The 25,392-nt window shown below is 58.3% G+C and overlaps 1 protein-coding gene and 1 non-coding gene across 3 annotated transcripts; one reads left to right on the top strand and one right to left on the bottom strand.

Moving 5' to 3' along the window:
- Positions 1-4,888: 4,888 nt before the first annotated feature.
- NARF (nuclear prelamin A recognition factor) lies at positions 4,889-24,606 on the top strand. Of its 2 annotated transcripts, none has more exons than XM_004748640.3 (11): positions 4,889-5,041; positions 7,028-7,108; positions 9,158-9,301; positions 12,135-12,267; positions 14,937-15,071; positions 17,263-17,381; positions 18,668-18,797; positions 19,830-19,893; positions 20,734-20,871; positions 21,464-21,621; positions 23,200-24,606. In XM_004748640.3, exons 1-11 carry the CDS (start codon positions 5,015-5,017, stop codon positions 23,439-23,441), a joined length of 1,371 nt encoding a protein of 456 aa, XP_004748697.2. In that variant the 5' UTR covers positions 4,889-5,014; the 3' UTR covers positions 23,442-24,606. The 2 variants fall into 2 exon arrangements, with proteins under 2 accessions (XP_004748697.2, XP_044941553.1); XM_045085618.1 differs by having other exon boundaries at positions 23,143-23,280.
- On the bottom strand, positions 21,028-21,134 carry LOC123393550. The gene has a single exon (XR_006608380.1). It is a non-coding gene; the product is annotated as a U6 spliceosomal RNA (small nuclear RNA).
- Positions 24,607-25,392: the final 786 nt, after the last annotated feature.

The raw sequence follows: 25,392 nt of genomic DNA, 5'->3' as shown, positions 1-25,392 counted from the left end.
CCCCGCACGCAGAACCGCTCGCGAACGACGACGCTGACGGAGGTGGGCGGTGCCCGGAGGTCGCCGACACCGGCTCGGGGCGGACGAGCCCCTGCAGCGCTCGGAGACGCGGGTTCAAACGTGCAGCGGACGTGGCTCGGGCCTGGAAAAGACAGATTCTGCGCGTTGGGTCCGGAGAGTCCGCGCAGTCCCGGGACAGCGTCAACCTCCGGAACAACACCGCGGGCTCCCCCGCCAGCGAAGACCGGCGCTCGGGGGAGAACCGCGTCCGCAGCACCGGCCACGCGGCTCCCGCCGGAACCCCAGGCACGTGCGGACGGGCAGCGCCGCGGGCTCTTTTTATAGGGTGGGCGGGGTGGGGCTGTTGTAAACAGAAAGTCCATTGGAGGGAAAGGGGAGCTGGAAGTATAGTGGCTTCTCATTGGCTGGACGATGGCCCCTCCCCATTAGATGGGTGGTGACGGTCTCTCATTGGCTGGGCTGGGGCCAGAAAATTGCGGGAGGAAAGACCGTTGGCTCCCGGAAAACCTGGCCGCAGGCACGTAGGCGGCCTGCCTGCTCCCTCTCCTCCAAACCACCAGCTTCCTTCCTTCCAAGCAGGCCTGGGTCACGGGGTCCCCCCTGCGGCCCCGCTGGTTCGGAGCAGGTGCCCGAACAGGAGCCTGCCTCCCCGCGTGGCCTCCGCAGGGCAGCGCCGAGGGCTACGTGGGGTGCGGGGCGAACGCAGGAGGGCTGCTCTTCGGTTTTGCTCTGTCCGTACTTACTCCAGCTGTAGAACGTGCATCGGCACAGCCGCGCGCGCTGCCCGTGGGTCGGTGTGCAGAGCCCCAGAAGACCGCCCGAGAGCAGCGCACGACCAAAAGCCGCGCTTCATCAGTCGGCCTCAGATACCCTCTGCCTGTGGCTCCAAACCTGACCGGCATCAGAATCGCCAGGCAGGTTTTGGGGGTTTTAAATTTTGTTTTGTTTTTAAAAGATTTATTTATTTATTCGGCAGAGATCACAAGTAGGCAGAGAGGCAGGCGGGGCGTGGGGGGGGGGAGCAGGGAGCCCGATGCGGGGCTCGGTCCCAGGACCCTGGGATCATGACCCCAGCCGAAGGCAGAGGCTTTAACCCACCTAGCCCCCAGGCGCCCCTTACCTGGCGGGTTTTTGAAACAGAATGCTGGCGCCTGTTCCCAGTGGTGCGTGGGGTTTAAAATTTAGATGGTGGTCATACTGCTGGCCAAGGAACCACGCTTTGAGCCCATCTGCTCTAGCTGCAGCAAATCTACACTGTGTCTGAACACAGCAGGCTCCTCAGACGGACCCCTCAGCTCGCATTCTATCTTCTTGAAACGCACTTCCCCTACACGATCTTGAAGGTTTATTTGAATTGTTAATACCTTCTTTAAGTCCTTCCTGCTTGCCGCAAGCCTCAGAATTTAGGTAGAACTGAGAGGATACCCAGGAAATTCTACTTTGCATTACATGTATTTGCATAATTTCACCTTTTCTACTGGATCATAAGCCATTTAAAAATGAAGACTGCACTGGACTTTTACAAAGGTTAATTGCGCGAACAAGTGACAGTTAATTTGGTCAGAATCCTGCTAAATATTGGTAATAGCAAGACTGGAAATACAATATCCATAAATAGGGGACTGAGTGAATAAAATTGTATGTTGTGCCAATTATCAGTGCATTCTATCTCAGCTCTAAATTCGAACTTCATTGCGCGATCCCTGAAAATGGATCTGAGCCCTCTATTTTTTGTGCGCTCTCTGGCGTGATGCTGAACTTTGTCAGTAGAGGGTGCTGGAGAGACACTGCGGGAGGAGGATCCTCGGCTTCTGGCTCCTGCAGCTCCCAGGGCTTCTGCGGCGCCCGGCCCTTACCGTGCACACTGGCCAGCATAACCAGTATCCACCAGCTTCTCCTTACAACCCCCTTGAGTGGTGTTGTAGAAAAGTACCTCTAGTGAGATCCCTTGTGTGGGAAAAAAAAAAAAAAAAACACCTTTCCCCAGCACCTTCTGGATTAGATTTCCAGCAAGTTCCGTCAGTGCGACATCTGACTTCTCTGCCACCAGGTGAGCCAAAGGCGGCCTCCTCCAACAGTCCAGATCTCATCCTGGGGCACAGAGTGGGCTCCAACGTCATAGCCCTGATTGGGGGGGCTGTGGTTACTCCTTGTTTCTTACTATTCTTGCATTCTTTTTTTACTAGCCAATCCCTCACACCAATCCCCAGTTATTGTTAGTGATTCTTTATATTAAACTCTATTCCAAATTATTGTGTGCTTCCTCTCTCCTGATTGGACCCCACGAGGGATGGACTATCTCTATATACTGCGAGGGCATGCTCTCCAGCATGTACTGTTGAACCATAAAAGCAAGATGGAGAAACATGCATGAGGTACTGTCATTTAAGAAGGGGTTGTACAGGATGCAAATATATATTGAAATAGAATATGTAAAATGTGGTGGTTTTATTCTGGATAGTAGAGTGAGTTAGCATTGTTAGTCTGAGACTTTTTAATGTATGTAATGTGAGATCATGCAGATGAGTGTGTTAGGTCGGTACTGCTGGGAACCAGGCATTTCAGATAGGAGTGATGGATGTGAGGTCGGTAAGGGCAATTATTCAGCATCCTGTATGCCTAGATTTGAATCAGGACTAGCGTGAGTTCATAATGCATTTTGCTTTAAAAAGTTTCCTCATGGTGTCCACTGAAAAGTCCTAGAAACAATGACCAGTGCAGTAGCAATGAGCAATTCTAGCATCCGTTCTGTGGTTTTTAAATACCAATTCCTACTAAAGGAACCAGGCATTTTGGTGAGAGGACTGATTTCAAGTCTAAAGCAGGAAATGTACAAGCAAATGTATCAAAAAGCAAAAAGACTACTAACATTTGAGTATCTTCTCAAAAGAAAAACGGGATTTGAGTATCAATAAGAATAATTCAAATGAACTGAAAATCTCCAACCATTTAAATCCATAACTCTTTTTTTTTTTTTTAAGTAATCTCCATGCCCAATGTGAAGCCCAACATGGGGTTCGAACTCACAACCCTGAGATCAAGACCTGAGCTACGATGCTCAACCAACTGAGCCACCCAGGAGCTCCCAAAATCCATAATTCATAATGATATATTTTTTTAATTCTTTGTTCACTTTCGGAGGATGCTGAGAAAGGAATTTGGATTTTTTTTTTTAAACTTATGGATTCATCTTGTCTTTATAAAATTTACAACAGAGTAATCAAATAGTGAATGAGAGGAGTTTCTCATTATGAAAGTATTCCTTGGGCGCCTGGGTGGTTCAATTGGTTAAGCATCTGCCTTCAGCTCAGGTCATGATCCCAGGATCCAGGGGTGGAGCCCTGCGTTGGGCCCCCTGCTCTACGGCGAGCCTGCTTTCTCCCTCTCCTGCCTGCTGTGCTCACTCTCTCTCTGACAAAGTTGTTTTTTGTTTTTTTTCTTTTTTAAGGAGAGATTAGGGAAACCTGGACACTAAATACATATTTGATGAAATTACGTAGTTGTAACTTGTTTTCCCATGTGGTAATGGTATCGTGAAAATGTTTTTAAAACAGTAACGAGGAAGGGGCGCTTGGGTGGCTCAGTGGGTTAAGCCTCTGCATTCGGCTCAGGTCATGGTCTCAGGGTCCTGGGATCGAGCCCCGCATTGGGCTCTCTGTTCAGTAGGGAACCTGCTTCCCTCTGTCTCTCTGCCTGCCTCTCTGCCTACTTGTGATCTCTGTCAAATAAATAAAATCTTTAAAAAACAACAACAACACAAAAACCAGTAAGGAGAAATACACACAAATGACAACCTAAAATTACCCTCTTATTCCCGCTGAAAATGGAGGGAATGGCGCTGACACAGACCTGAGTAAGGCAGGGGTTAGGCCGGAGGCCAATGCAGACCCCGCGGGTTTACCTGTCGGAACCTCCATAAATTAAAACGGAATCAAGAGAGCGTCCTTTGGGTGGGGTTGGGGCGGGCCGGGGAAGCTGCGCTCAGCTGCGGACCAGCCGGAACCTCGCAGTGGCCACTGCCGCCCCCCAGCCGCAGTCACAGCTCGGGGCTGGCGAAGCCACCGTCCAGTCTGCAGCTGCCCCTCCCGCGCCCCCGTGTCCTCCGCGGACGTGGGCTGCTCCCCGCGGGGCAGCCGGCTCGGTCCGGACGGCAGCTCCCCGCTGCCTCCGAAGAAGCCCAGCGTGCTGGTGCGACGGCCGGAGACCACCGGACTCCTCGGGGCCCCGGGCTGCCCCCGGCAGGCTTCCCGCTCCGACCATCCCGCCAAGAGCCGACAACACGCATGTCGTAGCACGTCGGCTTTCACGACCAGGAGTTACCAGCTTCGCCCGAGCCCCGCAGAAACAACTGCGCGTTCCCGCAAAGCCGGCGCCGGACCGTCCCCGCACGTGCCGGGACCGCGGGCGGACTCGACTTCACACCCAGCTTCCCGCGCGCCCCGCCGCCACGTGGTGCGCACCCGCGCGTGCGCACTGCCGCCCGGCCGGCCTACGTGACGCGCCTCCGGGCGGCAATGGCGGTGGCCTGGCGAAGCCTGTCTCCAGGTCCAACTGACAAACCAGGCGCCCCAGGATAAGTCCTAAGAGGGTCTGCCTGTCCGCCTCCTGGGGAAGGTCTGCTTGTCCGCTCCGGGCCGCCCCAGACCCGCGAGCCGCGGAAAAGGGCGAGATGACCCGCGGGGCCGCCCGGCCGACCGCCGCTCTCCACCCCCGCGCTCCGATTGGCTTCACGGCCCGGACCGCCCCTTCCTCGGGTTGTCATTGGCCCAGACGGAGAAATGTGGGCGGAGCCGTACCGCCCTCTCTGCGCTCCTACTGGCTTGGAGTTGTGGCCCGCCCCCTCCCGGCGTTCTCATTGGTCGATCGGAGCCTCCGGGGGTGGGGCGGCACCGGGGGTGACTTCAACAAAGGGCGGCGGGCGCCGGGCGTCTGTGACCGAGTCTCCCGGTGCTGCTCTGAGGCCGAGTCCTGGGCCCGGCCTGCCCCGCTCCAGATGAAGTGTGAGCACTGCACGCGGAAGGTGGGCCCGCGCGCTCGGGGCGGGGCGTCGTCGGGCCGGGGCGGGACATCGTCGGGCCGGGGTCGGGGCTGCTCCGGGTCGGGGGGTCAGTCCCGCCGGGGTCGGGGCTGCTCCGGGTCGGGGGGTCAGTCCCGCCGGGGTCGGGGCTGCTCCGGGTCGGGGCTCCTCGGAGTCAGAGGGTCGGGGCTGCTCCGGGTCGGGGGGTCAGTCCCGCCGGGGTCGGGGCTGCTCCGGGTCGGGGCTCCTCGGAGTCAGAGGGTCGGGGCTGCTCCGGGTCGGGGGGTCAGTCCCGCCGGGGTCGGGGCTGCTCCGGGTCGGGGGGTCAGTCCCGCCGGGGTCGGGGCTGCTCCGGGTCGGGGGGTCAGTCCCGCCGGGGTCGGGGCTGCTCCGGGTCGGGGCTCCTCGGAGTCAGAGGGTCGGGGCTGCTCCGGGTCGGGGGGTCAGTCCCGCCGGGGTCGGGGCTGCTCCGGGTCGGGGCTCCTCGGAGTCAGAGGGTCGGGGCTGCTCCGGGTCGGGGGGTCAGTCCCGCCGGGGTCGGGGCTGCTCCGGGTCGGGCGGTCAGTCCTGCCGGGGTCGGGGCTGCTCCGGGTCGGGGCTCCTCGGAGTCAGAGGGTCGGGGGTCGTTCCAGCCGGGGCTGCTAGGGGTCAGGAGGTTGGTCCGGCCGGGGTCGGGGCTGTTCGAGATCAGCGGGTCAGGTCGGGGTCGGAGCCGCCTGCGGTCACCGGCCTCCCGGAGACCTGGTGCCCCGTGCTGGCGTCGGGTCCCAGCTGCGGCGCGGTCCCGGGTTCCCTGGCCCCGTGGCCCCCCGGCCGCCATCGCCGGTCTCCAGGATGTGCCGCTCCCGGCGCCTGTGCATCCTCCGGCCGACTCGCCTCCTGTGTGACAGCTGGTTCGGGTATACCGGGTGGAGGGCAGCCGGTAAGCGGCGGCCGCTGCACCTGCCAGATGCCCGGCGCTCCTGCGCCTCAGGTTACACTTCCAGGTGCCTGTAGTCACCTGACATTTGGGCTCACGCTCAGTCTTTCCTGTTCTCTGGCACTGGTCTGTCGTTTCAAGATATGTTTGAAGGCCCCCCGCCCCCGCCCCCGCCCCCGCCAAAAAGCAAAAACCAAAAAACCCCACTCAGAAAAACAAACTGACCTCTGTCACCACTCAGGGCAATCCTAGCGGGCACGGTTCTTGATGTGGATGATGGAAACAATGACCAAAACATGTTTTCTGTGTGCTCACCTGTTTTTAAAGATGTTTATTTATTTACTTATTTGACAGAGAGAGAGATACAGCGAGAGAGGGAGCACAGCAGAGGGAGAGGGAGAAGCAGGCTTCCCGCCGAGCAGGGAGCCCGATGCGGGGCTCGATCCCAGAACCAGGATCATGACCTGAGCGGAAGGCAGATGCTTAACTCCTGAGCCACCCAGGCGCCCCCAAAACATGTTCTTAAAGAGTTTTTATACAACTTACATAATTACAGTAAGAAAACAGGAACGTAGGGAGGGCAGGGCTGGTCCTCCTCTCCACCTGGGTAACCCTAGGGACCGTGGTAGCCTTCCACGCTTGCTTCTAGGCTGTAACGGCGTAGAGAGCCGTTCACTGTGGGAATCGGGTTTTTTGGTTTGTTTTTCCAAAAATTAGATCATATAAATATTTTATCACTTTCCCTTTTTTTTTTTTTAAACTTAACACTATACGGAGATCCATTTCCAGAGCATTACTCACAATTCTAGTTCAGCGTAATCTGAATGTAGCAGGTGTCCAGGCTGTCGGTGTTATTTACCTGGCGGTGGAAGGCCACGTTGCTTCTAGTTTTCAGTTACCGCAAGGACACGGATAGGGGAGGGCATGCATGTGTGTGCACAAGTCCAGGTGCTTTTATTTTTATAGAAAAGATTTCTACATATGAGGCTAATGGATCAGAGTGTACACACATCTTTCTAAACTGAGAGTCAAATTAAAAGTACTCTTCTATGTTCCTTTGCTTTTTCAAGGAATGTAGTAAGAAAACAAAAACCGAGGACCAAGAGAATGCGTCAGTTGAAGGACCGAGTCTGGCCCAGGAGAGCGGAGAGGCAAGTAATTTCTCAGTTTCACGTTAGCCTGGAGTAAATGGCCGGGGCTGTTTTTCTCTTCTCGGAGGGCTCCTGTCCCTGGCACACCACTGCTCTAAGACAAAACATGCTGAAGTGGTGCCCCTGCAGGGGCTGCGGGCATGTGGGGCGGTCATTCCTCCCGTCCAAGAACTAACGAGGCCCTGGGTTGGTCATTCCGAGGCACGTGACCTTCTAGACAGAAGTGCCAAGAGCAAGAGTTCTCAGAATACGTACACCCAGCCGAAGCCGACTGAGTGAAAAACAAAGGAAAATAGCATCTTCCGTCACTGACTGGAAATAGTGGCATAATATTTAAATCTCCAATTTCTTAAAAGAAAAATTTCACTCTGTAAAATGGGAGTTTGGGTAGGTAATTTATAAAAGAATTCAAATCTCGCGATCCTGTAAGTTTATTTTTCCAGTGGTTTCGTCCCTAACTCCATTCTTGAGGGTTTAAATCCTTCTTAGCTAGCAGCGATGGCTTAAGTTTATTGGGTAGGGGAGGTCACTCTTCCCTTGGAAAGGACTGGTCCTGACTTCACTCGTGGAGAGCTGGCAGCGTGGGAGAAACAGCAGCAGGTTTCGCTTGAGTCTCTTGATGCCAACACAAGGTCTGACCTGGCGGAGCTGATCTCGTCCCTCGTATACCAGCTCTGCTCTGCTCTGGCAGCTTAGGGCTTGGCAAGCAGCAGATGAAATGGGCACCCGGGGCGCAGAGGCAGAAGTAGCAGGGAGCGCCTGGCACCTCCCACAGCTGCCCTCTGGCCACATCACCTCGGACAGACCTCTAAACCCGGGAGCTCGGGTTTCCTTATCAGTAACCTGGGGACTTGGGTCCCTTCCCTGTCAGGGCTGTGGTAATGCAGAGATAAGGTATGCACACAGCCTCAGCAGGCGTCCTGCCAGCGTGGTGGGCAGCACCCCCCCGCCCGTAGGGTGAGCAGCTCAGGGGCGTAGGGTGAGCAGCTCAGGGGCGGGTGCGCTCCCCAGGCGGGGGGAGGTGTGGACAGAGTGCTCTGGGGCAGGAGACAGCTCATGGGTGGGGGCAGGTGGCTTAAGGCAGCTAGCGCAGGGGAAAATGAAGGAAAGAACCTGGCAGACCGGGCGGTGGGGGCCCAGGCAGGCCGCGCCAGTGCTGAAGGCAGGAGAGCGGGTGTGGCCCGGGAAGCCGCGTGCAGTTTGCCGTCCAAGGGCACGGAGCTCTACAGGGCTTGGGAAAGGAGAGGGCTCCACCGGAGGTGAAGATGGGGGAAGTGTCGGGCTTGCCGGAGCTGGCACTGCTCTGCCGAGGCTGGTGGCCGAGAAGGGACAATGGACAGTCTTCCCCGGGATACACATGTTTAGGAGACCAGAGGAAGTGGAAGGAACAGGTCAGTGGTAAGGGACCGGACCCAGCCCCGAGAGCTTGCAGGAAGGAGAGCGTGCGGTGCGTAGCGCACCAGGCGTGGAGGGAGTCCCACCGGGAGCAGCGCGGAGAGCGCGCATGGGCCCCTGGGCCGGGCCAGAGGGCCAGGATTCTCCGCGCAGCGCAGCAGTGTCTGTGTGCCGGGCCACGTGCTCCAGACCCTTGCTGTGGCTGCTCTGGCCCACCCGGGAGCTTGTTGGAAACTCCTGGGCACCATTCAGACCTCGGGAAGCCAGGCTGCCGACTTCCTTGGCGAGCTGTGGGCCTTGATGAGCTCAGCGGGGAGTACAGAGTAGGCCAAGAGCGGAATCCCCGGGAGCAACCCAGAAGGGGACGGAGGGACGGAGGCACCGGGCCAGCTCCTGAGACACAGGAATGTGGATTTCTTCCAGCCATGTGACAGTGCTGTCCTGTTCTCACCCTGGATTGTCATCTGGGTGACTCCTTGATCTCACTGTGGCCTATTCTATCCCCCGCGGCGCCCGGAGCTCCAGGCCTGGCTCTCTGTTGTCCAGGATGATCCGTGTCTGTGTTCGTGTTGGTCTCATGCTGTCATTGTCCCCAGAGAAGCACATGTTTTGGTCTTTGTTGAAGACTCAGACCAGAACACCCTTGTTTCATAGAAGGGAGAATTCCATAAACTGGCCGATGCCAAGATCTTTCTGAGTGACTGCCTGGCGTGCGACAGCTGTGTGACAGCGGAGGAAGGAGCCCGGGTCTCCCAGCAGAATGCCAAGGACTTCTTTCGAGTTCTGAACCTTAATAAGGTAGGGTTCCTGGGCACTTACTGGTTCTGTGGTCTGGGGGCGGGAGGTGGTGGCGAGGCATGGAAGCCTCTGCTGGGGCACCGGGCACGCGTCTTGGCCCTGGCCCCATATCCCTTGCTGGAGTCCAGTCTCTCCAAAGCCCCTGCCCAGGGTCATGTTCCCTCACTAACGTGATATGAGGCAAGGTCCCTAGTCTGTTCCTAAAGGCAAGGTTCCGGTCGGATGGTCTTTTCAGGCTGGGGCAAGGCCGTGGTCCCTCCGCTGTCCTATGGAGCTGTGTCACTCAGCTTTGGACAGGTGAAAGGAAGGGCAGGTGAGCCAGAGGGGCTGAAGCATACCTGGGTTTACCCCTCGCTCCCGGCCGCTCTCAGGAAGCCGGGTCACAGCCGGGCCTGCCTGCAGCAGCGCAGGTGCCCCTGGGAACCCCCCCCCGCCGTCTTGGTAACAGCCAGTGTGTCAGGGCCAGGCAGAGCCCGTGAGCGGTGTGGGCTGCACGTGGGCACCGCGGCACAGAGGACAGAGCGCGGCCGTGTCGTGCGTGTCTGCCGCTACCCCTGTGGCGTGCTCCTGGGACGTCATCCAGCATTTTTAAGGTCACGGTTTCAGAGAGAAATATTGGTCTTCCTGTCGTCAGCAGTGTAGTGTGTCTGTTCCCTTCCTGGTGGTCAGGTTCCCCGGGAGGCCCCCGAGTGAGCGGCAGTCCCCACCTGCTCTTGCTTGTCCTTCTCTGAACAGAGTGGCTTTTGCTCTGCTACTGCACTGAACAGACTCGGCTCATTTGTGGTGCAGCTTAGCTCCTCCCCGTGGCGACAGCTCGATTCAGGCTTCAGTGGGAAGTTTTACTGTTAAGTAGATGTTTATAGAAACTTGCGGTCGATGTGCGTGCCAGCTGGCACTGCCGCTGCAGACGCCGAGATGGAGGAGGAGGAGCCGGTGATTTCGCGAAACTGGACGGAGGGGAGGTTCCGGGCGGGCTGGGCGAGCTGCTCCCGCGGCCGTCGGGGCGCCGCGCTTGCCCTTTCTCCGCTGCCGCGGGCCTGGGTGCTGTCTGCTCCCCCGCTGGCCACAGAGCAGCTCCCTCAGAGAGGGGACGTTTGAGTGAGAACAGCGTGAGGCCTGGAGACCTGGGCAGGGCATCAGGTGGAAGGGTTGGAAGCACCGAGTCTGGCTCCTGGAGCTGGGGACAGATGACCCTCTGCCCTCCCCCTTCCGTTAGCAGCGGAGACTCACGATGCCCCCGGCCCCTGCCTCCTCACTCTGCTGGGCTGCGTTCAGAAGCGTGACTTGCTGACAGCGTCTGACCCACGCAGCCCTGTCCTGGTAATCCCGTGTGTGCCCCGAACGCCAGGTTACAGGGTCACGTGGGAGACCTGACGCCGGCGTCCTCACCTGCGTCACGGCCCCTGTGTTGCTGATGAATTGTTCGTGTTTTTCTCAGGAGTTCCTGAGCGGCCACTGTCAGTTTTGACTCAGGGTGTTGATGGCCTTGTTGTTTCATGTTTACACACTAATTTTTTTAAAAGATTGTATTTATTTTTTTGTCAGAGAATGAGCACAGGCAGGGGAAGCAGCAGGCAGAGGGAGACGTGGGCTCCCCGCTGAGCAGAGAGCCCGACGCGGGGCTCCATCCCAGGACCCCAGGATCATGACCCAAGCTGAAGGCAGATGCTTCACTCACTGAGCCCCCCAGGCGCCCCACACAGTATTTTTTTTTTTAAAGATTATATTTATTTATTGGACAGACAGAGATCACAAGTAGGCAGAGAGGCAGGCAGAGAGAGAGGAGGAAGCAGGCTCCCTGCCCAGCAGAGAGCCCAATGCGGGGCTCCGGGGCTCGATCCCAGGACCCTGGGATCATGCCCTGAGCCGAAGGCAGAGGCTTAACCCACTGAGCCACCCAGGTGCCCCCCCCCCCAGTACAGTATTTTTTAGAACAGTTTATAGAAGGTGAGAATGATCCACTCCTTAAAAATATCCTGCAGTTTGGGGATCCTGGGTGGCTCCGTCAGTTAAGTGTCTGACTCTTGGTTTCAGCTTTGGTTATGATCTTGGGGTCATGAGATCAAGCCCTGTGTCAGGCTCTGTGGTGAACGTGGAGCCTACTTAAGTTTCTCTCTTTCGCCCTCTGCCCCAGCCCTGCTCTCTTTCTGTCTCCTTAAAAAGAAACAAACAAAATACATGCATACATGCATCCATACCCCACAGTTTGCCATACTGACCAGGACTGAGGTCCCTGGGGACAGATCTCCGGACACTGTTTCGGTGTCTATGTATTTTGTTCTAATTGAAATGTGTTGGTGTGTGTGTATCTTTAAATTGTTATTGGGTCATTTCAGTTATTTATGAACCAATATGGTAATATTTATTTTTCCTCTAGAATTACCCACTTTTGTTCATGTGTTCACATTTATCGATAGAATATTGTTTTTAAAAATTGATGAAATCTCTAGGGAAGTCACACTTCTTAATCCTAATTTTTTCCCTTAATTATATTTGCTAGTGCGTGTGTATTCTATCACTGTTTCTTTTTTTTTTTTTTTTTATGTATTTATTTGACAGAGATCACAAGTAGATGGAGAGGCAGGCAGAGAGAGAGAGAGGGAAGCAGGCTCCCTGCCGAGCAGAGAGCCCGATGCGGGACTCGATCCCAGGACCCTGAGATCATGACCTGAGCTGAAGGCAGCGGCTTAACCCACTGAGCCACCCAGGCGCCCCTCTATCACTGTTTCATAGAACACTTACTACATTCTGTTTGACTGGAGTCTTCATTATGGTGTCTTACGTCACTCTGCGTACCCAGCACCCGTATCATTCTCTCCTCTGTCTCCCGCAGAAATGTGATCGCTCACAGCACAAAGTGCTGGTAGTGTCAGTGTGTCCTCAGTCTCTGCCTTATTTTGCCGCCAAATTCCGCCTCAGCGTGACGGATGCATCTAGAAGACTCTGCGGCTTCCTCAAAAGTCTTGGTGAGATGTCTTGATACTGTCGTGAGTCTACGAGGCCAGCCGACAGCTGTCCTCTGTCTCCAGCGTTCAGCTCCCGGGGGCGCAGCTTAGACCAGGACCTCCGCCAGCATCTCGAGGAACGTAAGAGGACCCTGCCTCTGACCTGCAGGAGGCGGGCGTCCCTCACCCCCTTACTGCGCGGGTGGGTGTTGCGTGAGGTCTGTGGCTGGCCCACCGGGAGCAGCAGGTGATGGGGTGGCGGGGACACGTGGGAGGGTTCAGGGATTGCCAAGGCGTGTGGCGTCGTCTCAGCCCCAGGGCCCACAGAAGGCTGGGACAAGCCTAACCATGGCGAGATGACCGGCATCCTGCTGTCCGGGGTGCTCTCTGGAGAGCAGAGCAGGGAGGGAACGGGCTGTAACCCTAACCCCCGCCCACCCACCCTCTGTGCAGCGTCTGCCACCCTGGGCTGTCGTCCTGCACAAGACCACCAGGCAGGCTCAGGAGAGGAGAACTGGAGGCGTTTGCCAACATGAGTTTTGGGTTTTCTGCAGTGGCTTTTTTTTTTTTTAAAGATCTCATTCATTTATTCACGAGCGACAAATAGGGAGAGAAAGGGAGAGGCCGTGGGAGAAGCAGACCCCCCACGGAGCAGGGAGCAGCACGGGCTCCATCCCAGGACCCTGGGGTCATGACCCGAGCCAAAGGCAGACGCTTAACCAACGGAGCCACCCCGTCACCCAGATTCTTTTTTTGTTGTTTTTGTTTTTTGTTTAAGATTGATTTATTTAGGGGCACCTCGGTGGCTCAGTTGTTAAGCATCTGCCTTCAGCTTAGGTTATGATCCCAGGGTTCTGGGATCGAGTCCTGCATCGGGCTCCCTGCTCAGCGGGGAGCCTGCTTCTCCCTCTCCCACTCCCCCTGCTTGTGTTCCCTCTCTCACTGTGTCTCTCTTTGTCAAACAAATAAAATCTTTAAAAAAAAAAAAAAGGATTGATTTATTTATTTTACAAACAGTGTGTGTGCGAGCATGCCAGCTGGGGGAGGGGCAGAAGGAGACGGAATCCGAAGCGGACTCCCTTCTGAGCACAGAGCCGGACACGGGGCTCAGTCTCTATACCCCAAGATCATGACCTGAGCCGAAACCAGGTGTCAGATGCTCAACCAGCTGAGCCACCAAGGCGCCCTGCAGTGGCTTTTAAAGACCTAAACACGTGGAGGGTTACTAAGAAAATAAGGCGACACTTGGAACGAGCCCCTGGTCCTTAGGGCACTTTGCATGGTTCCTGCACGCGCTGCCTGCTGCCGGACTGGGCCACAGCGCCGAGGGCCGTGGGGCCGTTCCCTCAGGCTTGGGATCTGAGAAGGCTTCAGGTGGGCTTGGCTTTACCGGAGACCAGAGTTCCTAGATACTGTCTCTCCTCATACTGAAAGGCCCTATTTGGGGAGACAATTTTTTAAAGAGTGGGGCATTAGATATTAGTAAAACATATCCACAATGAACCTGATTTAAGTGTCATCTTAAAACATTACCTTATGTTTTATAATTTTTTTAAGAAAAATTATCTAGCTGCAGATATTAAGGTTATTTAATTCACTTTGCTATAATTATTAAAAGTACAATGTTTTGTCTCGGGCTTATGTGCCAGTATTAAGAAAACTTATTTTAAAGATAGCTAAAAAGAGGCACCTGGGTGGCATAGTCATTTAAGCCTCCAACACTTGATTTCGGCTCAGGTCATACCTCAGGGTTGTAGGGTTGAGCTTCATATCAGATCTGTGCCCAGACTGTGGCTCTCTCTCTGGCTCTCCCCCTCCCCTTGCTTGCACTCTCAAATAAGATCTTTCGTAAGAAACACACACTAGGGACACCTGGGTGGCTCAGTGGGTTAAGCCTCTGCCTTTGGCACAGGTCATGATCTCAGGGTCTAGGGATCGAGTCCCGCATCGGGCTCTCTGCTCAGCGGGCAGCCTGCTTCCCTTCCTTTCTCTCTGCCTGCCTCTCTGCCTGCTTGTGATCTCTGTGAAATAAATAAATAAAAATCTTTAAAAAAAAATGCTAAAAGCTTTAAAAAGAAAAAAAGTTACAAATCAGCCTAAAAATTATGGCATTCAGAAAGGGATGGGCTGCCAATTTACTCTATTCTTTTTTTTAAGATTTTATTTATTCATTTGACAGACAGAGATCACAAGTAGGCGGAGAGGCAGACAGAGAGAGGAGGAAGCAGGTTCCCCGCCGAGCAGAGAACCCGATGCGGGGCTCGATCCCAGGACCCTGAGATCATGACCTCAGCCAAAGGCAGAGGCTTAACCCACTGAGCCACCCAGGTGCCCTACTCTATTTATTTTAAAGAGATCAAAGATCATCAGACAGATCTGACCTCTGACCAGAAGAGAGTGCTGCGGGTTCCGTGTAATCTCACGTTACCGTTACGGCTACTGTGAGGTTTTGCATCAGTGTAGATCTAGAGAGAACAAGAGCAAGCCAGAGAGAAAACATACATATTTTCTTGTGAAAAATGATCCTGTTTGTTGTTTGAAGAAGAAGGTGAGGCACGGTCCTGGGCTTATGCGGTCTGTGGTACAGACGAGGTAAGAGGGAGACGCAGAGCTCGGTGCTGTGGAGTCTGCAGACTCGCCGCGGTCCCCCGATAGGTGACGCGAAGCTGAGCGCCCCCTCTTTCCTGCAGGGGTGCACTATGTCTTCGATACAGCAGTAGCCGCGGACTTCAGCATCCTGGAGAGTCAGAAGGAGTTTGTGCGCCGGTACCAGCAGCACAGCGAGGAGGAGCCGGCGCTGCCCATGCTCACCTCCGCCTGTCCCGGTGAGCACCCAGGGCTGCGGCTGCACCTCCTGTGCCAGAGGCACCATTTCTCACGAGTCTGCCTTGGGGGCAGGCGTGCAGATGGGTGAGGTCAGAGGTCACGGGCCCCCGGCACTGGGCGTCCTAGACCTGGAGGGAGTGGAGAGTTGGTGGGGATCCCCGCAGGCCCACTCCGGAGCCCCCCACCTCACTCAGCCCCTGCCTGGTGCACACCAGCCACCCCCCACTCCCAATATGGCCTGATACTTGCTGCATCCAGGGTCTTGAGCCCTTTAAGTCTGTTTATGTGTAGGTTTGGAGGTTCTAGAATGTTCTTCCTAAATGATGATGCACTTTCCCTGGGGATTGCTTTATACCCAAGTGTGTCAGAACTGTAACTGGTTCAGCTTCACATCACCTCTCAAATTTAGGGACATGAGGTCAGATTCGGGTCAAAACTAACCCTTGCCTACAGTCAGTGTTGCCCTTTTTGCTTCTCAATGACCGTAAGGACATGAAAGCAACGTCAAGGTCGGATGATCTGACCTGGCAGATGGGATCAGGGCTGTGGGCAGTCCTGTGCCGGCTCGCGGGGCGTGTCTTCCTCATGCAGGGCTCCCGGCCTTGGGGTGCCCTTGCTGCCCACAGACTGACCGGTGTCTCCTGTGGGGTGTCCCTCTGCAGAGCTGGGCGCCTCATGCCAGGCCTCTTCTCCGAGTACGTCCCCTCTTGTCCCGGCCTGTCAGTGGTGGCCTGGGGGAGGGGGGAGTCTGCAGTGCTGCAAGAAAGAGCCGGCACCGAGGTAGCATGTGAGCGCTGTCATCCTCCCCTGCTGCTGTGAAGCCCACAGCCGCTTCTCTGTTCTCCTGACTCCATGGGAGCTGGCAGGGGCTGTCCAGGGCACAGGCCGGTGTGTCTGCCCCCGGCCAGTGTCGAGTAACAAGTTTCCGATCACAGGTCTCCTCAGGAAAGTGCTGACCTGTCTGGTTTCAGATGCAGGGCACCATGGGCTCTGGGACCCGGATTCCTCCTCCCCGTCCCTGCTCGGTCCTTCCCCACCCCCGGGCTGTGCATCCTCCGTGGGCCCCGGCCCTTACCTCCCGCTGTTTGGCGTGATGTCCGGTGCCTCTGGCCGCCCCACATCGGCTTGCCTGCAGCATCGAGGTGCCCTCCGCCAGGGAGCCGTGTCTGCAGGTGCCGGCCTGGCACTGAGGCTGGGTGGGCGGGGCCTTCCAGGCCTGCCGTGCAGTGGGAGGGACTTTGGGCCCCCAAAGGCTCCATCCTGCTCGGCAGTTTTTTGTTTTTAACGTTCAGAGGCAAGGGATAAGGAGAGTCCCTGCAGTGGCCGCTGCCCTCTGAGCTCGGTGGTCGTCACGGACGTTTCCTGTGCACAGACCGTGGTCATCGCGGACATTTTCCTGTGCACGCTCAGGCCCGCGTGCCGCTGGCGGCTGCGGTCGGCGTTTGTTCAGACAGGGTTGCCGCGTCACCTGACGTGCCTGCTGCTGCTCCTGGCCGGCAGCGGTCAGAGGGAGGTGGCCGGCTGTCCCCGCGGTTCGATGAGCAGCTTTGCACTCGCCGTGGTGCTGTGGTGGGGATGCCTGTCCGTAGGGCCGGCCTGCGTGTCCGTAGGGTCGGCCTCTCACCGGGCTGTGCCCAGGAGGTGAAGGACACGAGCCCCACGTCCTGCAGGCCTTCTCTTGACCCGTGTTCCCCGGACGGCACCGCCGCAGGGGGAGCCCGGCCCACAGCGGCCCTCGGCAGCTCAGGAGATACTCAGTACCAGGCCAGGTGCTTAGGCGGAGACCCCGTGTGCTCTCTGGACCTCACCCGGGCCTGTGAAATTCTGTCCTTGCCCTGAAGAGGGGGCAGTTGTTGGCTGGTAACTTGCGATAGGCTTTGTGGCCGCACAGTGGGAGGCCGGGTGCCCTGGGACGATGCCGCACGGCTGCTCCGTGAAACTTGTTTTCTGCACCCGTTTTCACTTTCTTCCGCTGCATCCTCTCTCGTCAGGGGCCAGCAGGGCCATCTTCCAGTCTAGGGCATATGCACCTGGGGTCCCTGGGGTCCAAGGTGCCACGAATTCCCTGGAAGGTCAAAAGAAGTGGTGTCTGGCTTTCCCCCAAGTGACAGGGTCCAGGAGCTCAGAACTCGTGTGTGACGGAAGGAGGAGGCGGCCCTGCGAGGAGCTCATGGCCCGTTCTCTCCCCAGGCTGGGTCCGATATGCCGAGCGGGTGCTGGGCCACCCCGTTACCCCACACCTCTGCACCGCCAAGTCTCCCCAGCAGATCATGGGCTCCCTGGTGAAGGATTACTTCGCCAGACGGCAGGTAAGCCAACCGCCTCCCAGAGGGCAGCACGCGGGCTAGGAGATGGTGGGTGTCCCCAGGAGGCACAGTGAAGGTGGTCTTGGCCTCAGATCGAGTGGAAACACTGTCCTGGTGGTGGGGGGCCCTGGAGATGACTGCCGTGGAGGCGGCCCTGTGTGGGGGCCTGGCCTGTCCCCCAGGCCACAGTGAGTAGGCACGTGACTCCTTTAGCCACTTCTGCCTTCACGTGGTGGGAAGACTCCCAGGCAGGCTCCTGAAGGCCTTCCCACGCCCTCACCCGCCACGCGTCCCCCCAGTGCGCGGCGCCTGTGTTTAGCTGGCCCCTGCACTGTGCCGCCCCACTGCAGGCCCCCACTCCGACCTCCTGCCTGTGATCTAGGGCCACCTCAGGAGCCCTGGCAGCGGCCAGGCCTGGTTCCTCCCGGAGGTCCCAATACCCCAGTGGTGCCCGTGATGTGGCCCCCTTTTGTGGTCGGGTCTCCAGCTGCCAGGGTGCCCACAGTCCCCCTCAGATGACACATCTCTCCAGGGAACCGGTGAGGTCTGGCCCTGGAGACACTGGAGAACAAGACACAGCAGAGCAAGGGATCCCACAGACCCAGAGCTTTAAGAAGCCACACACCTTTGACACCCTCGTGCACTTGGGGTGCAGGAAAAGCAGCTGTGCGACCTTCTCCCTTGTGCTTGCCCCGTCCCCACTGTTTGGGGGAGTCCGGGAGTTTGCCGGTCCTAGAGGGTAACCGGGCCTGTGGGCCCGCTGAGAGACGGGTGCTCTCCTCAGGCTGGGGCCTGTGTGGGGCCGTTCGCCGAGGCCTCGCCCCAGATGTCACTCAGCGACTGCCCTCTCGTGGTGTGGCTGCCGACTCTGCTGCAGGCAACAGAGAAGCGTCCTGAATAGGTGTCCCTTGGGAAGTTTCCGGGAAGTTTGAGGGTCGGCCAGCCAGGCGACAGTCCCACAGTGCCTTACCCTTTTTGGCGTTCAGTCAGTATGTGCACAGGTCTAGGGCAGGCGCGTTCAGCTCTTGGCAGCTCTCCCCTGGCATCTCCGGCTGCCGGACCTTCCGGGCTCTGGGTGGCTCGGCCCCGTCCAAAGCGAGGCGGCCCTGCGGGGGGCCGGTGTAGCCGGGAAGCAGGCGCGGGTCACAGCTCGGTCTGCAGGAGGCCGGCCCGGACCCAGAGTGGCCTCAGCACGTGGGGGCACCCCTGGGGAGGGGTGGGGGCACCAGCTCCCAGCTGGCCTCCTCATTTCCCCACAGCCCCAAGCAGGCTTTGCCCCTTCTTCCCAGAACCTGTCTCCAGACCAGATCTTCCACGTTATCGTGGCTCCTTGCTACGATAAGAAACTAGAGGCCCTTCGAGAAGACTTGCCCACCGCTTGCCACGGCTCCCGGGGTGCTGACTGCGTGTTAACCTCAGGTGAGGGGTGGGCGGGCAGGGTACGCCTGGGGCCTCTGGCCGGTCGTCCTCTGAGGTCCCGACAGGACTCCGGAGGGTTTGAGTGCAGGGAAGTAGGGGGGCAGCGCTCCCGCAGCCTCGCGTCCCATGTGAGACGGAGGCTCTGCCGACCGACTGGACCTGCACGTGGTAACACGGGGACTTTTTTTTAATTTAGCGTCAAGTGGGGGCCCGTGGGGCTTCAGTGACCTTGCCAGCAGCCCCCACACACTGTGCTTGGCAGAGAGCCTGCAGCAGGTTCTGTGCGCTGGGGCAGAAGTGATTCTCTGGTATCCCTGAGAGCCCTTCAGTGGGACACTGCCGTTGGGGGGTGGCTTACATCCGCAAGCCCCGTGCCACGTCGGCAGGGCAGCCGGCTCTCGGGGGCAGAGACTCCTGGGTGCGGGTCCCCCAACCTGAGACTCCAGCATGAGGACCTGAGGAGGGCCTCTGCTTCCCCGGTAGCCGGTGGGTTTGCGTGAGAACCGCGCACCAGCCTTGCTCGGGCACAGTGCCAGCTTTACCGTTCTGTCTCGTGTTGAGTCACTGCATGTGCGTGTGACGCCACTGCCCTGGGTAGCAAGGGTTTCTGGGGGCCCTGGTGTAAAGGGAAGTGGGAACGTGGTTCCGATTCTAGTTCATCTTTGCACACCACCGACCTCCACGTAAATGCAGCCACTGTGTCCTGGTCCTCCGTCCACAGGTGGTTTTACACAGGCATTTTCTGCTTCAGAAACAAAAATACGGAGAGATCGTTGGCAAAAGCATCCCTTGTTTTAAGGGCAGGAGGAGGACTTGGACTCTTAAATTCTACCAGAATTTTTCACGTTAGCGTTATGCTGTGCCAGAGATGGGCTCCCACCCTCTGTGCGGGTGACCGTGCCCAGGGTCACGTTAACGGAAGCTCCCGTGGGGGAGATAACCTTGGAAGCAGCTCCTCAGGAAGCCTGATGTCCAGCTGGCGTGGGCCGTGTGGCTCCTTCCGCCTTCCTTATGCCGCCTCTTTGTCTGTAGGTGAGGTCGTTCAGATGATGGAACAAAATGACCACACAGTGAAAGATGCTGCCGTTGACACTCTGTAAGTGACTTTTGCAGGGAGGGGCACCTTGTGGGTGGCCTCCCTTCTTCCTGATGAGGCCATGGGCAGCAGAGCGATGGGGGGAGGGGGCCTGACCTGGGATTGCCACTTCCTGTGTCGTGGCTCGTCCCCCACCATGACCCTCGGTCATCCTCACAGCTCTCCAGCAGAACACCAGCGGGGCCCTGGTGTGCGGTGCCACCCGCTGGGGTGTGGCGATTTGGGTTTCCGTGGGGATATTTAGGTGTCCACCCCCTCCACCTCTGAATTCTGTGTGTTCCTGGTGTTGTGTGTCAGCACCTGCCCAAGGGTGGGTCACCTCTGGGGAAGAACGGCTCCCCCACGTCTCTGCGTGCTAAGAGCACTGGGCCGGGGTTCTGTGGTCCTGGTGTTCCGAACCTTGCAGCCTGCGCTCCCTTATGTGCAGGCCTCGGGCTCCGCGCGGGGCGAGCCCGGGCTGCTGAGCGGTGGCCGCCCTCGTGTGAGAGGCCACCTTGAGGTGCACAAAAGTGACGGCAACAGAGCCTGTGGCCAGAGCCCATGCATGTCCCCACTGGGGCGAGTGTGCACAGAGTCCCAACTCTGGCCCGAGTGCCGCAGTTTGGGGGGACACACGGATGCCGGGCGGCAGAGAGGGGAGCCACCAGCACCGCGCGCTGAGCGGGGCTTCGCCTGCTGCTTCAGCCACAGTGGTCGCAGGGGATGCTTCGTGTTAGTTGTTAAAACTCAGCAACATGAGATTTTTGCCTGAATGTCAATATCTGTAAAAGGTTTCTCTTTTCACGGGGAACCTGACTCTGGAAGTCTGACTCCGGCTTGTGTCGCTGTCTGCCTGGCCAGGTTCGGAGGCCCGAAGGAGGAAGAGGTGAGACGCCATGACGGGGCCAGCTCGGACGGGTACCTGGCGCACGTCTTCAGACACGCGGCCAAGCAGCTGTTCGATGAGGACGTGGGGGAGGTCACCTACCGCACCCTGAGGTCTGCCTGTGCGCTCAGCACCGCCGCCCCAAGCCAGTGGGCGCGCACGCGGGTGGTGTGTGTGCGCGTGTGCGAGTTGGGGTCGGGGGCTGGCTGGCTGGCAGGGTTTAGAATAGCCAAGACCAAAGTGCTGTTTTGTTTTGTTTTGTTTTGTTTTAAAATATGGAACGCTTCACGAATTTGCATGTCATCCTTGTGCAGGGGCCATGCTAATCTTCTCTGTATCGTTCCAATTTTAGTATATGTGCTGCCGAAGCGAGCACCAAAGTGCTGTTTTTATTCAGATTTTTCATTTTGCTAACATTTCAAACTTAGATTGGAAAACGACTGTCTGCCGCAAAGGACGCGAAAGATGCTGTAGATTAAAATCCATTTTGGTGGGATGCCTGGTTTCTCAGTGGGTTAAGCGTCTGCCTCCCTGATCCCGGGGTCCTGGGATTGACCCCAGGTCCAGCCTCCTGCTCAGCGGGGAGTCTGCTTCTCCCTCTCCCTCTGTCCCTTCTCCGTGCTTGTGCTCTCTCTCACTGTCTCTCTCTGTGTCTCAATTAAAATAAAACCTTTAGGAAAAAAACCCGCTGTGTTCATCTTACAGGAACAAAGATTTCCAGGAGGTCACCCTTGAAAAGAACGGGGAGGTTCTGTTGCGCTTCGCCGCTGCGTACGGCTTTCGGAACATCCAGAATGTGGTTCTGAAACTGAAGAAGGGCAGGTTCCCATACCACTTCGTGGAGGTGCTCGCCTGCGCCGGGGGTAAGACATGGGGTCTGGTCTGCCCCCAGCGTCCTTCCACGGCCCCCCACAGCCCCCTACGAAGCAGGCCCTCCTGGGTTACTCCAAGCCTTGCTCGTTCTGACAGCTCTGTGGGACTGTGGAGCTGCCCTGGTGGTTCTGACCCGGTGGTCCCTCTGCGTCCCTCAGCACATAGTAGACAAGTGCCCCCTCAGGAGACCCCTGGGGACATGGTCCCAGAGAAGAGCTGCTCCTGGCAGCTCATGAGAGCCTGATCTTGGTTCAGATGGCCCCACCGGTAGGCAGGTTCTTTCCTGAGGGACAGAGGCAGGTCAGGGAGGCCCACATGGGAAATGGAGGCTGACAGGAGGCACCAGGGCCGGGGTTCCACGCCAACGGCCAGGGACTTGCTGGTGGAATAGGTACCAGTGTCCAGGGAGAGGATCCCATGGCCTCCCGGTGGCTGTGGGACCACCTGCGCCCTACTGAGCAGGGAGGCCCGCAGGTTTCCAGCCTGCCTGAGGAGAGGCCTGGCCAGGGCGCCGGCGACAACCTGCCAGCGCTTCGGAGGGCATGTGGGGCTGCGGAGGAGCAGACACAGTGAGGATGAGGCGGCGGGGGAGCTGGGCCCGTGGGGGTGGGGGGTGGGGTGTCCAACTCCCCTGAGCCATGGGTGGGGGCTGGGCAGACTCACCTGTGCCCTGACAGCGGCGGAGCCCGGGGCAGGGATCTGCGGAGAGGACTGGGCTCCCTGGGAAGGTGAGCAGGGTCTCCTGCCATAGCTCAGCGTCTTCGAGGTTCAAGATCAAAAGTGTAGCTGGTGGAGGGCGCCTGGGGCGCTCGGTCAGGGAAGCCTCTGCCTTTGGCTGAGGTCAGGATCCCAGAGTCCTGGGATGGAGCCCCGAGTGAGGGTCTCTGCTCAGCGGGGAGCCTGCGTCCCCGGCTCTGCCTGTGCCACTCTCCCTCGCTCGTGCTTTCCCAAATAAATAAATAAAACCGTTTTTAAAAAATAATAAAATCTTTAAAAGAAAAAAAAAGACACAGCTGGTGGGTACTGCCAAGGGCCAGTAGAGAGGGGCTTGGCCAGGGTGGCAGTTTGCTACAAATTCTTTTACATGAACTTAGCCCTGTAAATCATGGCATCCTTGAATAAGCCGAGAGGAACCAGCACCAGGACGTGGGAGTTGCGCCCTTTCTCCAGGCTGCGGCACTCGGGTGCATGGGCTCCCGTGCAGGCTCGCAGGGTCCCACGCCCTCCCCGGTGCCATGCAGCCCTCGGAGACGCCCATGGTGTGGCTGCCCTGGTCACAGTCTTCCTGCTCTTCTCCAAGTCCCGATGGGTATCCACGACCAGCCAGTCCTAGAGGCTGACCGCTTACTTCACTTTTAGGTAAAAAACGTTTCCTGGATAACGTACGTTAAGAGTAGGAAGCATAAGGGGCTGTGAGCCCATGACCGGGGCTCATGAGGCCTCCGGGGCCCCACGTCCAGAGTCAGTCCGGGCTCTGGCCCCACGGCGCCGTTGTTTCTTTCCGGCTGCAGAACCATCCCCTTCAAAGCGGCAGGAAGAATAGCATCAGCTCCCTGCTTGTCTTTCAGGCTGTCTGAGCGGCAGAGGCCAAGCCCAGACCGAGGACGGGCGGGCAGACAAGGCGCTGCTGCGGCAGATGGAAGGCATCTACGCGGACATCCCCGTGCGGCCCCCCGAGACCAGCGCCCACGTGCAGGAGCTGTACCAGGAGTGGCTGGACGGGGCCGACTCCCCCAGAGTCCAGGAAGCCCTGCACACCATGTACCAGGGCGCAGGGCTCCCCGCGGGCAGCCGGGACATCAAGTGGTAAAGGTCGAGCTGGCTGCCGGGGAGGGAGGCGCGGCTGAGCGCGGGCCCGAGACCCTGCAGGAAAACGGCTCGGCTTCTCGGTTGCTACCTTGGTTTTCGGAATTCTCTACCCTCTTTGCTGGCGGCTCCCTCAGTGTTTGGCGTGGTGCTCTCTCTGTGACGCGCGGCTTGAGTATTCTGACCTGAGGGAAGGATTGCCCCAGTGTACGTATCTCTTTCTCTTAAGACTGAACAGTATCCCAAAGAACAAGAATGAAGACAGACCACTATCTTTTAGGCTTAAAAGAAATCCAAAAAGTGTCCTGTGAAGAACTAAGACCCTAGAAGCTCAGGCTCGTCTGCCTCAGAGAGACCGTGTGAGGAGGCCGCTGTGGGGTCTGCCCGACTCGGCTTATTTTTACCCACTTCACGTTACTCCTGAATGGTTTTGCCAGAATGGGAGTCAGTTGCGTCCTTTTGGAATTGGGAGCTGATACACAAGCCGGGATTTCCAGCTTTCCTGGCAGCAGCCACGTGCTTTCCTGGTGCCAGAGGATGGCGGGCAGCAGCCCCTCCTGGGACCAGACCTCTAACCCAGGGGCTCTGTGGCTGCGGGTGCCATAGGCCCCAGACACGCACCCCCTCGTTCGGCCGTTAAGGGGAGCGCACCGCGAGGTGGGGGAGGCCTGGCGAGGATGGAGGAGGGAGACGGGGCAGAGATGGGCTAGCCGTGTAGGCCAGGCCGTGCGGTTGACGGGCGCTCCCCTCCGTCCCTCCTGATGCCGCTGCGGTCCTGCCTCCCCCGAGCCTGTGCTTCCTGAGGGGCGCTCGGGCAGCCCGTGCTGTGCCCACGACAGGCCGCAGAGAAGGAAGGGGACGAGCGGCCCCACAGGCGGGGCCGGCAGCGGCCGGACCACGGACACCCGCGCTCCAGGTCCGGGCTCGTCCCCAAAGCGCGAGACCTCCGCAGAGGGCTCTGGTATCGGGAACCCGAGCGACGACGCTCCTGTCGACCCCTCCGTGCCCTGAAGCCTCCACTTCCCTCCGTTTCCTCGTGTTGTGTGTCGTGCTGTGGCGCGTACCTGTCCGGGCTGCGTGTGGCGTGAGATTGTACATTTCTTTCTCTCTGCTCGTGACCGGCTTCATCCTCTGCGGTCACGGATGATGGAATAAACAGCTGAAGGATGGGTCTGTGTGTGGAGAATCCCTGAACCAGGCGCTCCCTCCAGCCAGGGCCCGGGCTGCGCGCTGAGAGACGCCGGTGTCGCACAGGCCGCGCCCTCCGTCGCCTTGCACTTCTGCAGCCAGTGCCTGGCCCGGAGCAGGAGAGCCGTCGTCCTCGGTCTCCAAGGGGGCCTAGAGAGCCACCAGCCAGGTGCGCGGGCGGTTCCCCTCGCTTCGGAAGCAGCCCCTTCCCGCTGCACGCAGCGCTCGGGGGCCAGAGCCCAGGCCAAAGAGTGGGGCCTTCCCCGCGGGGTGCTGGGTCTCCTCTGCCTCTCACCTTGGCTTATGGCCACCTTCGTCCTGACCCTGGCCGTCCGTGCAGAGAAGAGGGGCAGCCCCACGGCGGGGCTGGGTGGAAGCCCTCCATGTGTCTGCCTGTGAGCCCCGGGTCCCAGGTGAGGGGGAGGGCAGGGCAAGCCCAGGTTCACATCGCACCCAGCGGCCACGCCACAGGCCTGCTGTCGTCAGGGCTGCGGTACGAGTCCCCTCAGACGGCGAGCGTGTCCGGCAGGTCTGCGTGCGTGCTCTGCGCCGTGCCGGTCACCGCGGCGACTAGCTCTGACCTCCAGAGCTGTCCAGTGCCCTGCTCAGGACCATATCGGGGTCCAGACGCTTAATTCCATTTCCACCTGGCCTTCGAGCTCGGCCGAGTTCCCACCAGTGTAGACCCCGGTCCCCCTCCTCAGCTCCACGAGTGAGCAATGGAACCCCCATTGCTCCCTGAGTCTGATGCCGGCCGAGGGTGTGGA

Source organism: Mustela putorius, unplaced genomic scaffold (assembly GCF_011764305.1).
Source record: "Mustela putorius furo isolate JIRA1106 unplaced genomic scaffold, ASM1176430v1.1 tig00000873_pilon_pilon_pilon, whole genome shotgun sequence".
NCBI classification, from domain to species: domain Eukaryota; kingdom Metazoa; phylum Chordata; class Mammalia; order Carnivora; family Mustelidae; genus Mustela; species Mustela putorius.
The sequence above is the reverse complement of the archived record's forward strand: the minus strand, read 5'-3'. Positions and strand labels throughout refer to the sequence as shown.

What these genes read in the sequence shown, in the direction of transcription:
- NARF (XM_004748640.3), top strand. Translation starts at nt 5,015, where the DNA reads ATGAAGTGTGAGCACTGCACGCGGAAG. An exon ending in CGGCTTCCTCAAAAGTCTTG is followed by an intron (nt 12,268 to 14,936) that starts GTGAGATGTCTT and finishes TCTTTCCTGCAG; the next exon opens with GGGTGCACTATGTCTTCGAT. An exon ending in GATGCTGCCGTTGACACTCT is followed by an intron (nt 19,894 to 20,733) that starts GTAAGTGACTTT and finishes CTGCCTGGCCAG; the next exon opens with GTTCGGAGGCCCGAAGGAGG.